At 58.0% G+C, this 12,094-nt stretch overlaps 2 protein-coding genes across 2 annotated transcripts; one reads left to right on the top strand and one right to left on the bottom strand.

The window, feature by feature from the left end:
• Positions 1-2,178: 2,178 nt before the first annotated feature.
• On the top strand, positions 2,179-4,203 carry LOC121850143 (Wilms tumor protein 1-interacting protein homolog). Its single transcript, XM_042340377.1, is given in 2 exon segments — positions 2,179-4,145; positions 4,148-4,203. Coding segments are annotated over 2 exon segments (1,611 nt in total). The 5' UTR covers positions 2,179-2,590.
• LOC103188062 (WT1 interacting protein) lies at positions 4,178-7,845 on the bottom strand (the record flags this gene model as incomplete). The annotated part of the gene is given in 7 exon segments (XM_042340527.1): positions 4,178-5,561; positions 5,773-5,841; positions 5,963-6,014; positions 6,200-6,330; positions 6,797-6,859; positions 7,141-7,208; positions 7,744-7,845. Coding segments are annotated over 7 exon segments (632 nt in total), but the record flags the coding sequence as incomplete, so codon positions are not given.
• Positions 7,846-12,094: the final 4,249 nt, after the last annotated feature.

Here is a 12,094-nt window from a genome sequence, read left to right as displayed (position 1 = left end):
GCCCTTACCCACTGCCAGGCACAGACATTCCCCAGGGCCGCCTTGCTCTGTGTGACTTGTGTTATTGTTTCTGGGTTGTTGCACTGACCCACAAACTGTGTGTGTGGGGTGGGGAGGCTGTATGTGTATGTGTGGGGGGGGAGGGTGCGTGTGTATGTGTGGGGGGGGGGTTGTGTGTGTGGAGGGGAGACGTGTGTGTTGGGGTGAGGCTGTGTGTGTGTGGGGGGGGGAGACATGTATTGTGTAGGGGTGGGGCTGCGTGTATGTGGGTGTGGGGTGTTGTGCGTGTGCCTGTGTGGGGGACGACAACATGTATGAGCCTGTGAGGATCTGACTGGCCACAGACAATGCTGCTCTGTCTGTCTGTCTGTCTGTCTATCCACATCCGTCCCTGTCACACTTGCCCTGTAAGAGGCTGCGTTGTGTTATTAACGTGAAAAATGAAAACAATTTATTGCTGAAAGAATATCTGGGAAATGCAGAGGGAGTTAGTGTGTGTGTGAGGGGAAGGGGGGGGCATGGTGTGTGTGAGGGGAGGCATGGTGTGTGTGAGGGGAGGGGCACCGTGTGTGTGAGGGGGGCACCATGTGTGTGAGGGGAGGGGCACCGTGTGTGTGAGGGGGGCACCATGTGTGTGAGGGGAGGGGCACCGTGTGTGTGAAGGGGGCACCATGTGTGTGAGGGGAGGGGCACCGTGTGTGTGAGGGGGCCACCATGTGTGTGGGGGGGGGGCACCGTGTGTGTGGGGGGGCACCGTGCGTGTGGGGGGAGAGGGGCACCGTGTGTGTGAGGGGAGGGGGGCATGGTGTGTGGGTGGGGAGGAGGGGCACCGTGTGTGGGTGGGGAGGAGGGGGCACCGTGTGTGTGAGGGGAGGAGGGGGCACCGTGTGTGGGTGGGGAGGGGGGCATGGTGTGTGGGTGGGGAGGGGGACACTGTGTGTGAGAGGGGAGGGGGGCACATGGTGTGTGTGAGGGGAGGAGGGGGCACATGGTGTGTGGGTGGGGAGGGGGCACATGGTGTGTGTGAGGGCAGGAGGGGGCACATGGTGTGTGTGAGGGGAGGAGGGGGCACATGGTGTGTGGGTGGGGAGGAGGGGGCACATGGTGTGTGTGAGGGGAGGAGGGGGCACATGGTGTGTGTGTGTGGGGAGGAGGGGGGACATGGTGTGTCGGTGGGGAGGGGGCACATGGTGTGTGAGTGGGGAGGGGGCACATGGTGTGTGAGTGGGGAGGGGGCACATGGTGCGAATGGGGAGGGGGCACATGGTGTGAATGGGGAGGGGCACATGGTGTGGGTGGGGAGGGGGCACATGGTGTGGGTGGGGAGGGGGCACATGGTGTGGGTGGGGAGGGGGCACATGGTGTGTGGGTGGGGAGGGGCACATGGTGTGTGGGTGGGGAGGGGGCACATGGTGTGTGGGTGGGAGGGGCACATGGTGTGGGTGGGGGAGGGCACATGGTGTGTGGGTGGGGAGGGGGCACATGGTGTGTGGGTGGGGAGGGGGCACATGGTGTGTGGGTGGGGAGGGGGCACATGGTGTGTGGGTGGGGAGGGGGCACATGGTGTGTGGGTGGGGAGGGGGCACATGGTGTGTGGGTGGGGAGGGGGCACATGGTGTGAGTGGGGGATCTGCGTTACCAGCGCTCAGAGCGACTCTGCACCGATGGGTTTGGGTGGATGTGAGTGTGTGAGTGGGAGTCGCGGAAAGTTTTCTCTCGTTTCTGTTCTTCCCTCTTTCTTTCTTCTCTCCTTCCCCCTCTCTCTCTTCTCAGTCCCTCTCCTTCCCCCTCTCCTCCCCCCTCTCTCCTCCCTTCCCCCTCTCCCCCCCCCCTCCCCGAGTCTCTCAATCACATTGTTTGGCGTCGGTATTAAGCACATTCCTGGCCGCCTGAGCGCTGCCCGACTGCACAGTGCCCCTGCGCGCATTCCACAGCCTCGCCAAAGAGTGCACCGGGGGCTGCCCCCCCCCCTCCCCGCCCCCCCCCCCCCCCCCCCAGCAGCGTGTAAACCCGGGAGGGGGCAACACCGGCTCCTGTCGTCTGGGGCGCGGGGGAGACTGCGGAGTACTGGGGGCGATCAGAGAGAGAGAGAGAGAGAGGGGGGGGGGGGGGGGACTTTGCAAAGTCTCAGCGCGGGGGGAGCAGAGCGCAGAGCCCGGGCACAGACACGGGGGGGGGGGGGAGGGGCTCTCCTCTCTCTCTCTCTCTCTCTCCGGCGTCGCTGCTTTTTTCTTCGGATCAGATCGGGTCGCTTTTCCACGTTGAAAATAAATCGCGCTCCATCCGCCGTGCGCGCCATTCAGCTTCAGTGCTGCGGTCCCCACACACACACACACACACTGTGTGTTTTATTATTATATATATTCTGTCTATTATTATTATTATTATTATTGGGTAAAATGTGAATTGCAATCAACCGACTGGAACAGCGGCAGAGAGACGGGAAGAGGTTTCGGGGAGAATCGAGTCCAGGAGATGTTCTTGTGATCGGGACCTGTGGGGGTCGGTCGGTTTCTCGCTGATCGTTCGCTGTCCTCTCCCCGGAGGGGCGGCCACGGCCCGGGGGCCGTGTGGCTGTGGGAGGGAAGCCATGGCCGAGGTCCCGGAGGAGCTCGGGGTCCAGGCGAGCCGCTTCCTCCAGGACCTGTCGCTGTACGAGGCGGCCCGGGACGGGCTCGGGCTGTACGGGGGCCGCAGAGAGCTGAGCAATCCGTGCGCGGACCACACAAAGCCCAACCTGTACCTGCAGATGGCGGGACACCCGCCGGGCGGGGAGGAGCAGCGGGAGAGTCGGCGGCTGAACGGCGGCGGCTCGGGGCTGTATCACTATCATCTCCACGGCGGCGGCGGCGGGGGGGGGGAGGCTCTCTGCAAACTCTGCCCGTCCCCGGTCGCCCCCCGGGGGGTCAACGGCGGCCGCGGCGGTTTGGAGCCTCTACACCAGGCGGAGGGGGACGGCGGCTGCTTCAGATCGCACGGGTTCCCGCCCGGTTACACCACCGACTGCCGCCGGTACTCCACCGGCACCGGGAGCAGCAGCGGCAGCGGCGGGAGCAGCGGTTACGAGGGGCTGAGCTGCAGTCGGCTGAACGCTTACCCTCTGTACCCGGGAGGCAGCGGGTCCGGGAGCCGCGGGAACAACGTGTCCGCTTCCCGCAGCAGTGCCGTCGCCGCCGCCGCGGAGCGCAACAACGTCACCAGCGGCCGCGGCGGCACTGTCGCGGAGCCTCGCGGTAACGGTGTGTCCGGCGGCGGCGGCGGCGGCGCCAGAAACAGTAATGTCGGGAACAGGAGCAGCGGCGCGTGTGAGCCTCCGCCCCCGGAGCCGCGGCTCAGCGCCGCCAGTCCCCGCTCCAGTCTGGCCTCGTCCTCCTCCTCCTCCCAGGACCACAGCAAACACTCCAGTCCCCGCTCCAGTCTGCACGGCGGCGGCTACGACAAGTACCCGAGCCCGCGGGCCAGTCTGGTGGTGGTGGCGGGGGGGGGCGGCGGGGAGCGCTACCCCAGCCCGCGGGCCAGCCTGAGCCAGTACGAGAGCCCCCGGTCCAGCTACGCCAGCACGGCCAGCGACACCAGCAAACACTCCAGCCCGCGGGCCAGCCTCAACAGCTCGGAGAGCAGACCGAGCAGCAACCGGACCAGCGGCATCAGTATGGGCTACGACCAGAGGCACATCAGCCCCCGCTCCAGCTACTCCGACTGCCGCTCGGGGCAGCTCACCAGCCCCGAGGCCGAGGGTCCGGGCGGACAGGGCCCGGCGGTGCTCAGTCCCCGCTCGAGCATCTCCAGCCACAGCTCCCGCGGCTCCATGAGCGCCGCTTACCCCGACCTGCAGCTGCCCTCCCCCCGGGCCTCGGTGCTGAGCAGCGGACACCCAGAGGAGGGGTACGTGGCTCTCGACCCGCCCTCCCCGGCGGACCCCTACCATCCCCGGCTCCACGCCCAGGCCTCGCCTCGCCACGACCAGCCCCCCGGCGGCCCCAGCGCCGACCCGACCCCCATCACCGTCCTCTCCTACAATATCAGCCCCACGAAGGGCCCGTCCGCGGCCCACAAGTTCAAGCTGCCGTACCAGGTGACCCCGAGCCGGGAGAGCGGCCCCAGTCAGGCCGAGCGGAGACTGGAGGCTCTGACCAAGGAGCTGGAGAGGAGCTGGAGCTCCACATGAAGAAAAGGGTGGGGGACAGGGACAGATGGGGTTAGAGAGCTGGGGTGGGGGTCAGTCAGGCGGCTGCACATTTGGCTGTTTAGAGCCGGAAGCTGAGGTGGAGCCGTTTCTCTGTGAAGGGGACGAACGGCTCAACTTTTCAGCAGCTGTTCTCCCCCCTCCCACCACAGCACACTCCTCCTCACACACATATATACACTCACCCTACACACACTTCCTCCCAAGTACACACACACACTGTCCCATGGCCCTCATACTGATCATAGATAACATGAAGTGTTTGGTGGGGGGGGGGGCAAGGTTCTCATCACAAGAGCAGCACTGGCTGTCTGACCTTCACTGCCCCCCCACCCCAGTCCGTGGGCCTTCTGGGATGAACTAAAGCACAGGAAAGTAAATTGGGGGGCGGGGGAGAGGGAGAAACATAAATCAGGAATGTACACCATTCCCCACGCTCCAATATCACTAATGTACCATCCCACCAACCTACACCAGGTACACTCCCCCCCGGTACACACTGATCCCGGGTTACACGGTTTAGCAACAGCAGCAGACAGGGCAGAAAGGGTGTATTCCTGCTCCGCCATCACCCCCCAGCCCCTGGTGAGGCTAGAGCCAGGTCACTCACCTACCAGATATTATAAAGGAAAAAAAAGTTTAAAACCTGCGAGCTTTCCCCTTGCCTCGCATTACTGTGGTTGTGTATAAGGTACCGTGTAGAGAGATTAGTTATTACAGGAAGGGAATGGGTTAATAAGTGCCAAATTATCTGGTTAAGCATCACTACTGTGGAGTTAGCGGCTGTGGTCAGGTTTGGACAGTTGCTATCGGTTAAGTGAGGCGGCTGGGACCTCGGGGGGGAGCCCGGGGCCCAGTGAGCAGGGGTAACGCTACTTTGGTCACCGTGACAAAACATTATATGTGGAATTTTCTTTAAATATAAAATTAACTCATAAGATGGCGCGGGGGGCAGCGTGGTGGGGGGGGGGCATAGCTGCCATCGCGGACGCTCGGAATGATTTGATGGGCAGTCGTGGCTGCCATTGGCCGCTGGATACCGGAACCTTCCGCAGTCCGGCCGGCGCTGTGTGTGTCACCGCACGTCAGCCGCCATCACCACCTCGTTTCCTCTCTCAGGTTGTGACCCCCGCAGGGGCGGGGCCTGTCCTGGCACTGGGCCACTCCACCTCGGCCGCTGTTTGCACCAAGCCTTTGCCAGTCCTTGTTGTGCACCAGCCTCTGCACATCACAGCTCAGTGACGTGCAGCTGGTACCCGGGGGGCGGGGGTGAAGGTAGACTGAGCCGCCGGATGTGGCAGCCGTGACACAGCAGGTGCCCGTGCAGCGGGTAACAGCGATGGCCTTCTTCATCGTTCAACTGGAGCCGACAATCCTGCAACACAGACACACCCAGCTCAGCCCGGCTCTCACACCCTCCCTCCCTTGCTCACCAACCTCCGTCACTCAATCACTCCACCAACCTCCCTCGCTCTCACATCATTACGCTCCCTCACTCCATCACTAACCTCCCTCTCTCACTGCTTTTCATCACGAACCAGCCTGCTCAATAACCTGACACTCACCTCCCTCTCTTCCTCACTCACCTCACAATGGTAACACTCCACATGGTAATCCTTGTCCATTGAGACGACTCGAATCGTCTCCTCTGAACCCTGGGGGGCAACAATCATCTGTCAGCAGCCAGTGACCACACCTCCAGCCAGTGACCACCACCACCACCCCCCCATAATCCTCGGTCCCCAGCAATGACTGTGATCAGAGTGAGAGACGTACCTGTGCCGGGAGGATGGGGTTACCACATGACGCACACTTTGGGGCGAAAACCCTACATTAGGAGAGAGGAGATTAGATACATTAATACAAACAACATCACAGTGAAGCCACTCAGTGGGGGACGGGTAACTAGGGCAGTGGGCGGGACAGAGATTATATACTGTTGACTCATAATATGGCACAGGGTGTGTTTGGTGGGGAAAGTGCAGGGGGAGAGGATGGGGGGGGGGGTCTCACGTGTGATAGTCCTTGACACAGTAAATGTTGTTCTCCACGTCGACTGTGAACGGGACGCCATCCAGACACTCATTACACACCACACAGCGGAAACAGCCCGGGTGGTAGGACTTGCCCAGAGCCTGCAGGATCTGAGGGGAGAAAGAGAGAGATGTTTCACATCCCAGAGTCACTGACACAGCTGAGGGCAATGTTCCCTTTCTCCTCGTCAGCACACTCCAGCAGCTCATCACCAGTGTGTCACTGCCGAAACCATGAGGGAGCAAAGGCAGAGAGGAAACTCAGTGTCTCCATTTCCATCCACACTCCCAGGTCAGGGTTAGAGACACAGTGAAGCTCCCTCTACACAGTATCCACACAGGAAACACTTTTTCACTCAGAGAGTAGTGGAAATCTGGAATTCACTCACTCCTTAAAAGGGAACGCGGTTGATAGATATTTATTAGGTCGGGGTATCCAACGATATGGAGAGAAAGTAGTTAAATGGAGTTGAGTTACAGATCAGCCAATGATCTAATAGAATGGGACAGGTTGGGGTGGGGGCCTTTCCTGTCCTTATGTTCCTCCCCAGTTGGACAGTGGTGATCGCTCACTTACCATCTCCATGATCAGGTGACCACACACAAAGCACTTGTCTGCCGTCTGCTGGAACCCTGAGTACTGCAAGAGAGAGCAGAGTACACACTGAGCCTTGCTGTTCGCACCAGGGAGACGTCTCACAGGGCTCCACAGGATTTACTAAAGTGTGGTTATGTATTCAAACACGGCATCCAACTTGCACATCCCGCAAACAGCCACGAAGTGGCCACTTCAATCCGGGGATTGTCGGCCAGGACACCGAGAGAGAGAGCAAGAAAGTAACTCCCTTCTTTTGAAATACTGACCGACAATAATGCAGCGCTCCCCCTCCCTCCCCCAGCGCCACAGCAACGTTCACTCACCAGGAAATCCTCCTCACAGTAAACCTTCCCATTCACGTTGTAAAACGCTTTCCCCCTCAGTCTTCTCCCTAATAGAAAACACTCAGCGTTACACAGGCGGGGGGGGCGCAAACAGCGAGGAAAGAGCAGCTTACCCCAGTCACCCCCCCCCACCCCGCCCACTGTTCCCCCCCGCCCCACTAAACCTGCTGAGGCTAAAGATAGACACCGTTATCACTGCCTTGTGATTGACCGCTCGGGGAAGACATTACGCTGACCTCGCAGGTAATGAAGGGTTAAGCCCGCCCGGCCCAGTGATAACGGCGAGCACCAGCAGCTGATAGGCTGCTGACGGCCTGCGCTGGCCTCTGATAAACAGCCACAGGACGGCTTCGTGTGAAAAAATAACATTCCGGACATTCCTCTCCTGCCAGTAAACACGACCTTCAACTGGAGCACCTCAGCAACCCTGGGCCCCAACCACCGATCCTGACCCCAGGCCCAACCACCGACCCTGGGTCCAGCCCCAATCACCGACCCCAACCCCAGCCCCGGGTCCAACCCTGACCCCAGGTCCCAGCCCTGCCCCCAGGTTTTGGGTATGAGGACTCAACTGACACTCACCACAGGAGCAGCAGATGAAGCAGTTGGTGTGGTAGAGGTTTCCCATGGCCTGACAGGCCTGGCTCACGCCATATACCCCCTTCCCGCACTTCACACAGATCCCTGCAACAACACAGTAAACAGCACCACTATTAGCAATTCACATTAGCTTCATTCAGCCTGCCTTAGCCTCTCGCTCATGCTCTCACTTCAGAGACACAACGCTCCGCATTGGGCTCTGAGTGCAGTCAGTCAACCCCGATGCTCTCGGGCTCTACCAGAGATACCGAAGCTTAGTGGTTGGAGCACTTGTCTCACAACCAAGAAACCTCGGGTTTGATTCCCGGGCAGGGCGAACCCTTCAGCAAGTTTCCTTACTTCACACGCACACACCATCCCTCTGTTTACTTAGCAGTAAGTAGGAAACCGGTTGTTAGTCATTTGACAGATTGCTTTCTAGGGATAATAATCCCTCCAAAAAATCCATGACTGTTTGTGCAAAATTGGTTGCCTCGTTTCTCCCACAAAATATAAAGTCAATCCACTTTACAGTCTAGTCAGTGAAGCGCTTTAAGACGTTTCGAAAACAGATGGTGCTATATCAAATGCAAGGATTATTATTATTATTAAACTGTTTCCCTGATGACAACCGTACAACCAATGCAGGACAGAATTATACCTGCACACATTAACCAGCAGGTCAGTTCCCAGGAGAATGAACTTGAGTCCCAACTCCCATCAGCCAAATGGAATGTGGTTTTACCGGGTTCAGGCTCACAGCAGCAACAAATTAGCTTCCGTAGTAACCAATTAATTATCATAATAAAAAATAATCCCTAAACAACAACAACTTGAATTTATATAGCACCCTTCAGACAGGGCAGCGTCCCAGAGCTTCACCAACACGCAGAGCACGACGTTGTTTCGAATATCAAAACCCCTCAGCCTCAGCCCCTCGCTCCAAGCGAATGGTCTTCTTGTTGGGGTTGAACAATCAGGACACCGGGGGAGAGAAACTCCCCTCTCCAATAGCTTCCCAGGAAAGTTTAGGTCTGCGGCTAAATACATAAAAGAATCTTATACTCCTCTCAATTTCTTTTCAATAACTAACTCCCTCTTGAAATTGCAGAAACAAAAATAATAATCCTTGAATTTGATAATAGCGCCTTATCACCTTGTTGAGACACCTCAAAGCGCTTCACAGGATACACTTTAAAATTCAGTGACTGTATTTTATGGGCGAAATGCCTCCACTACCCCATCCCCCCGCCCCCCGGGCCACTCTCCACAGTCCGCTCTGTGTGAATCGCACAGTCTCCTCTTCTTGTCCTCCCTGAGTTCTGGTCAGACCCACTGACCCTGGACTGTGCCACTTAGTGGGTAATAGACAGTCAATACGGATTTGTTCGGAAGCGCTCCAGGATGCTGCCCCATGTCAAGTGCGCTATATAAATGCAAGTTGTTGTTAAAAGCGAGACACCTGGTTCAATTCCAGGCAGAGGGCGAAACCTTGGGCAAGTTTCCTTACTCCACACAGAGCCTAATAATAATCCCTCCAAAACAAAACCATAATAAATTGGTCATTTTCAATCCATGACTGTTTATGGGACGCTGCTGTGCGCAATTGGCTGCCGCGTTCGCCCACAAATATACAGTCAATTCACTTTACAGCATATTCTGTGAAGCGCTTTGAGATGTCTAGAAGACGTGAAAAGCGCTATATCAAATGCAAGGATTATCATTGTTATTATTAAAAGCTGATCTTGTTTGACAAATCTAACAGAATTCTTTGATGAAATAACCAAGAGAATAAAGTGATGTGCTCCCGCCTCTGAGTCAGGAGTGCTCGGTTGAAGCCCCACATGAAGATGTGGAAGTAAAGATTTTCAGAAGACTTGAATAAGGTGCCACATAAAAGGCAAGGTAAAAAATATTAAGTGCGAGGTGTTAATGGGAGAGGCGCCAGCGAAGATAAAGAATTGGTTAAAGGAAAAGAATCAGAGAGTGGGAGATGTACTTGTTCCTCAGACTGGAGAGATGTAAACAGTGGTTCCCTCAAGGTTAGGACCTGTATTTATATCAATGATTTTGATTCTGGTAATAAAGGGGCACAAGTTTCAAAAATAAGGAAATTAGCTAAAAAAAAAGCAACAAGCTTGTGAGAACTTCAGGAGGACACAGACAGATCGGTAGATCAGCAACAACAAATTATATATACATAGCGCCTTTCATGTTGGGAGGACTTCCCAAGGCATCAGGGATTTGGACCTGGGCTGGGGATTGGGAACAGGAGGGGTGGAGGGTAGCAGGGAGGCTGAAGGCACAGTCGAAGAGGAGGGTCTTGAGATGTGCCTTGAAGGAGGTGAGGGAGCGAGCGAGCGGGACTGTTGGGATAGTGTTGCAAAGAGTGGGGCATAGAGGCTGAAGGCCCGACCGCTGATGGTGGGGTGGGCCGAGCACATGGAGCTGTCCGGAACCTGCTGAGCGGAGGGAGAGGACAGCTTGATATAGCGTGAGCAGGTCACAGACATAGAAAGGAGTAAGATGATGGATGAATTTTAACGCAAAAAGTTAATTTATAGGGAAGAACAGAGTGAGCATGTAACGTATATGTGAAATAGTAAACATGTAAAAGCAGAGCAGACAGACCAAACGTTAGCATAATACACCATTAAAGGCATGAAGATGGGTGTGAAGAAAGTTAATCAGATCTGAGTGTTTAGAAATAGGGGCAGAGAATATAAACAAATAGATGATGCTCAACTTGTATAAATGATTAGTTAGACCATGATCTCCCCCACCCCCCCCTAAAAACTGGGTACTCGATCTACGTCACTTTGTGGGACACTGCTGTGTGCAATTGGCTGCCGTGACCTTTACTTTACAGTGTAGTGACTGCATTTTGTAAGGCGAACACAGCAGCAAATTTGTGCACTGCAATGTCCCACAAACAGCCATGAAGCTAATGACCAACGAAATTGACCTGTGTGTATATGTGTGTGTGTGGGGGGGGTCTGGATAGTGATGAGGAGAGGAGTCCTGTCCAATCCCCCCTCCCTGGTAACCTCAGCCGAGACCAGTAACACATCAACCAGACCCATCAAATCTGGGAGCCTAAACTCCTGCTCCTCACAGAGTTGGTGAAGACATTCAAGTCTTCACAGTGAAGACTAAACTACAGATGGTCAGGGATTGTATCTTCATGTTGTAGCACTGAGCCCAAGAGATCAACTCCCCCCACACCATCGACCACACTCACACTCCGAACCACCGCATCGTCACAAAGAAACTGGACTGACTCGGTTTGTGTGAAGTTTTGGGATGGAATCCTCCAACATTACAGCTCAGGAGGCAGTCAGCCCGTGGCTCAGTGAAGGTCTGACCGAGCGGAAACCCATCACTTAGAGTCTCCAAACCAAGCTGAGAATTCCATACATCCACCGACACATGGAAATCCGCCGGATTGCTGGAATAGCCCACACACCGCATCCCGGAAAGTATCAGCCGCAGGTTGGCTAGTGCCAAGGCTGGGGGGCCCTGGGGGGGGGCCCTGGGGGAGCCCAGGGGGGGCTCTAGCGGTGACCGCTGGAGCCTAACCTGACAAAACCACATCACTTGCCATCGAGAGAGAGAGAGAGGGAGAGAGAGCGTTGTCTGATGAGCTTTCTCGCTCCATATCAGCTCCACCATCCCACCCGTTAGGGCTCTGGCTGCGGGGTTAACAGGGGAGGATTCCCTGCCCCCAGTGACGGGCCCCGGCATCGGGGAGGGGGGGGCGCGGAGGTACGGGGGGTCGCGGAGTGACGGGGGGGGGTGACGACGGGGGGGCGCGGAGTGACCGGGGGGCGGAGTGACGGGGGGGGCGCGCGGAGTGACGGGGGGCGCGCGGAGTGACGGGGGCGCGCAGTGACGGGGGGCGGGAGTGACGGGGGTGGGGGCGGAGTGACGGGGGGGGAGTGACGGGAGTGACGGGGGGAGCGGGTGACGGGGGGAGTGACGGGGGGGACGGGGGTGACGGGGGGGCGCGGGTGACGGGGGGGAGTACGGGGGGGGTGACGGGGGGGGGGGGGCGGAGTGACGGGGGGGGACGGGGGGGGGGGACGGGGGGGTGCGGAGTGACGGGGGGGGTGACGGGGGGGTGCGGAGTGACGGGGGGGGGTGACGGGGGGGTGACGGGGGGGTGACGGGGGGCGGGGTGACGGGGGGCGGGGGGGGGACGGGGGGGCGCGGAGTGACGGGGGGGGGGGGGAGTGACGGGGGGGCGACGGGGGGGGGGAGTGACGGGGGGGGTGACGGGGGGGGGGGGTGACGGGGAGTGACGGGGGGGGGGGGGTGACGGGGGGGGGTGTGACGGGGGGTGACGGGGGGGGGA

The sequence above is a fragment of the Callorhinchus milii genome, unplaced genomic scaffold (assembly GCF_018977255.1).
Source record: "Callorhinchus milii isolate IMCB2004 unplaced genomic scaffold, IMCB_Cmil_1.0 Scaffold14, whole genome shotgun sequence".
NCBI lineage: Eukaryota > Metazoa > Chordata > Chondrichthyes > Chimaeriformes > Callorhinchidae > Callorhinchus > Callorhinchus milii.
The sequence above is the reverse complement of the archived record's forward strand: the minus strand, read 5'-3'. Positions and strand labels throughout refer to the sequence as shown.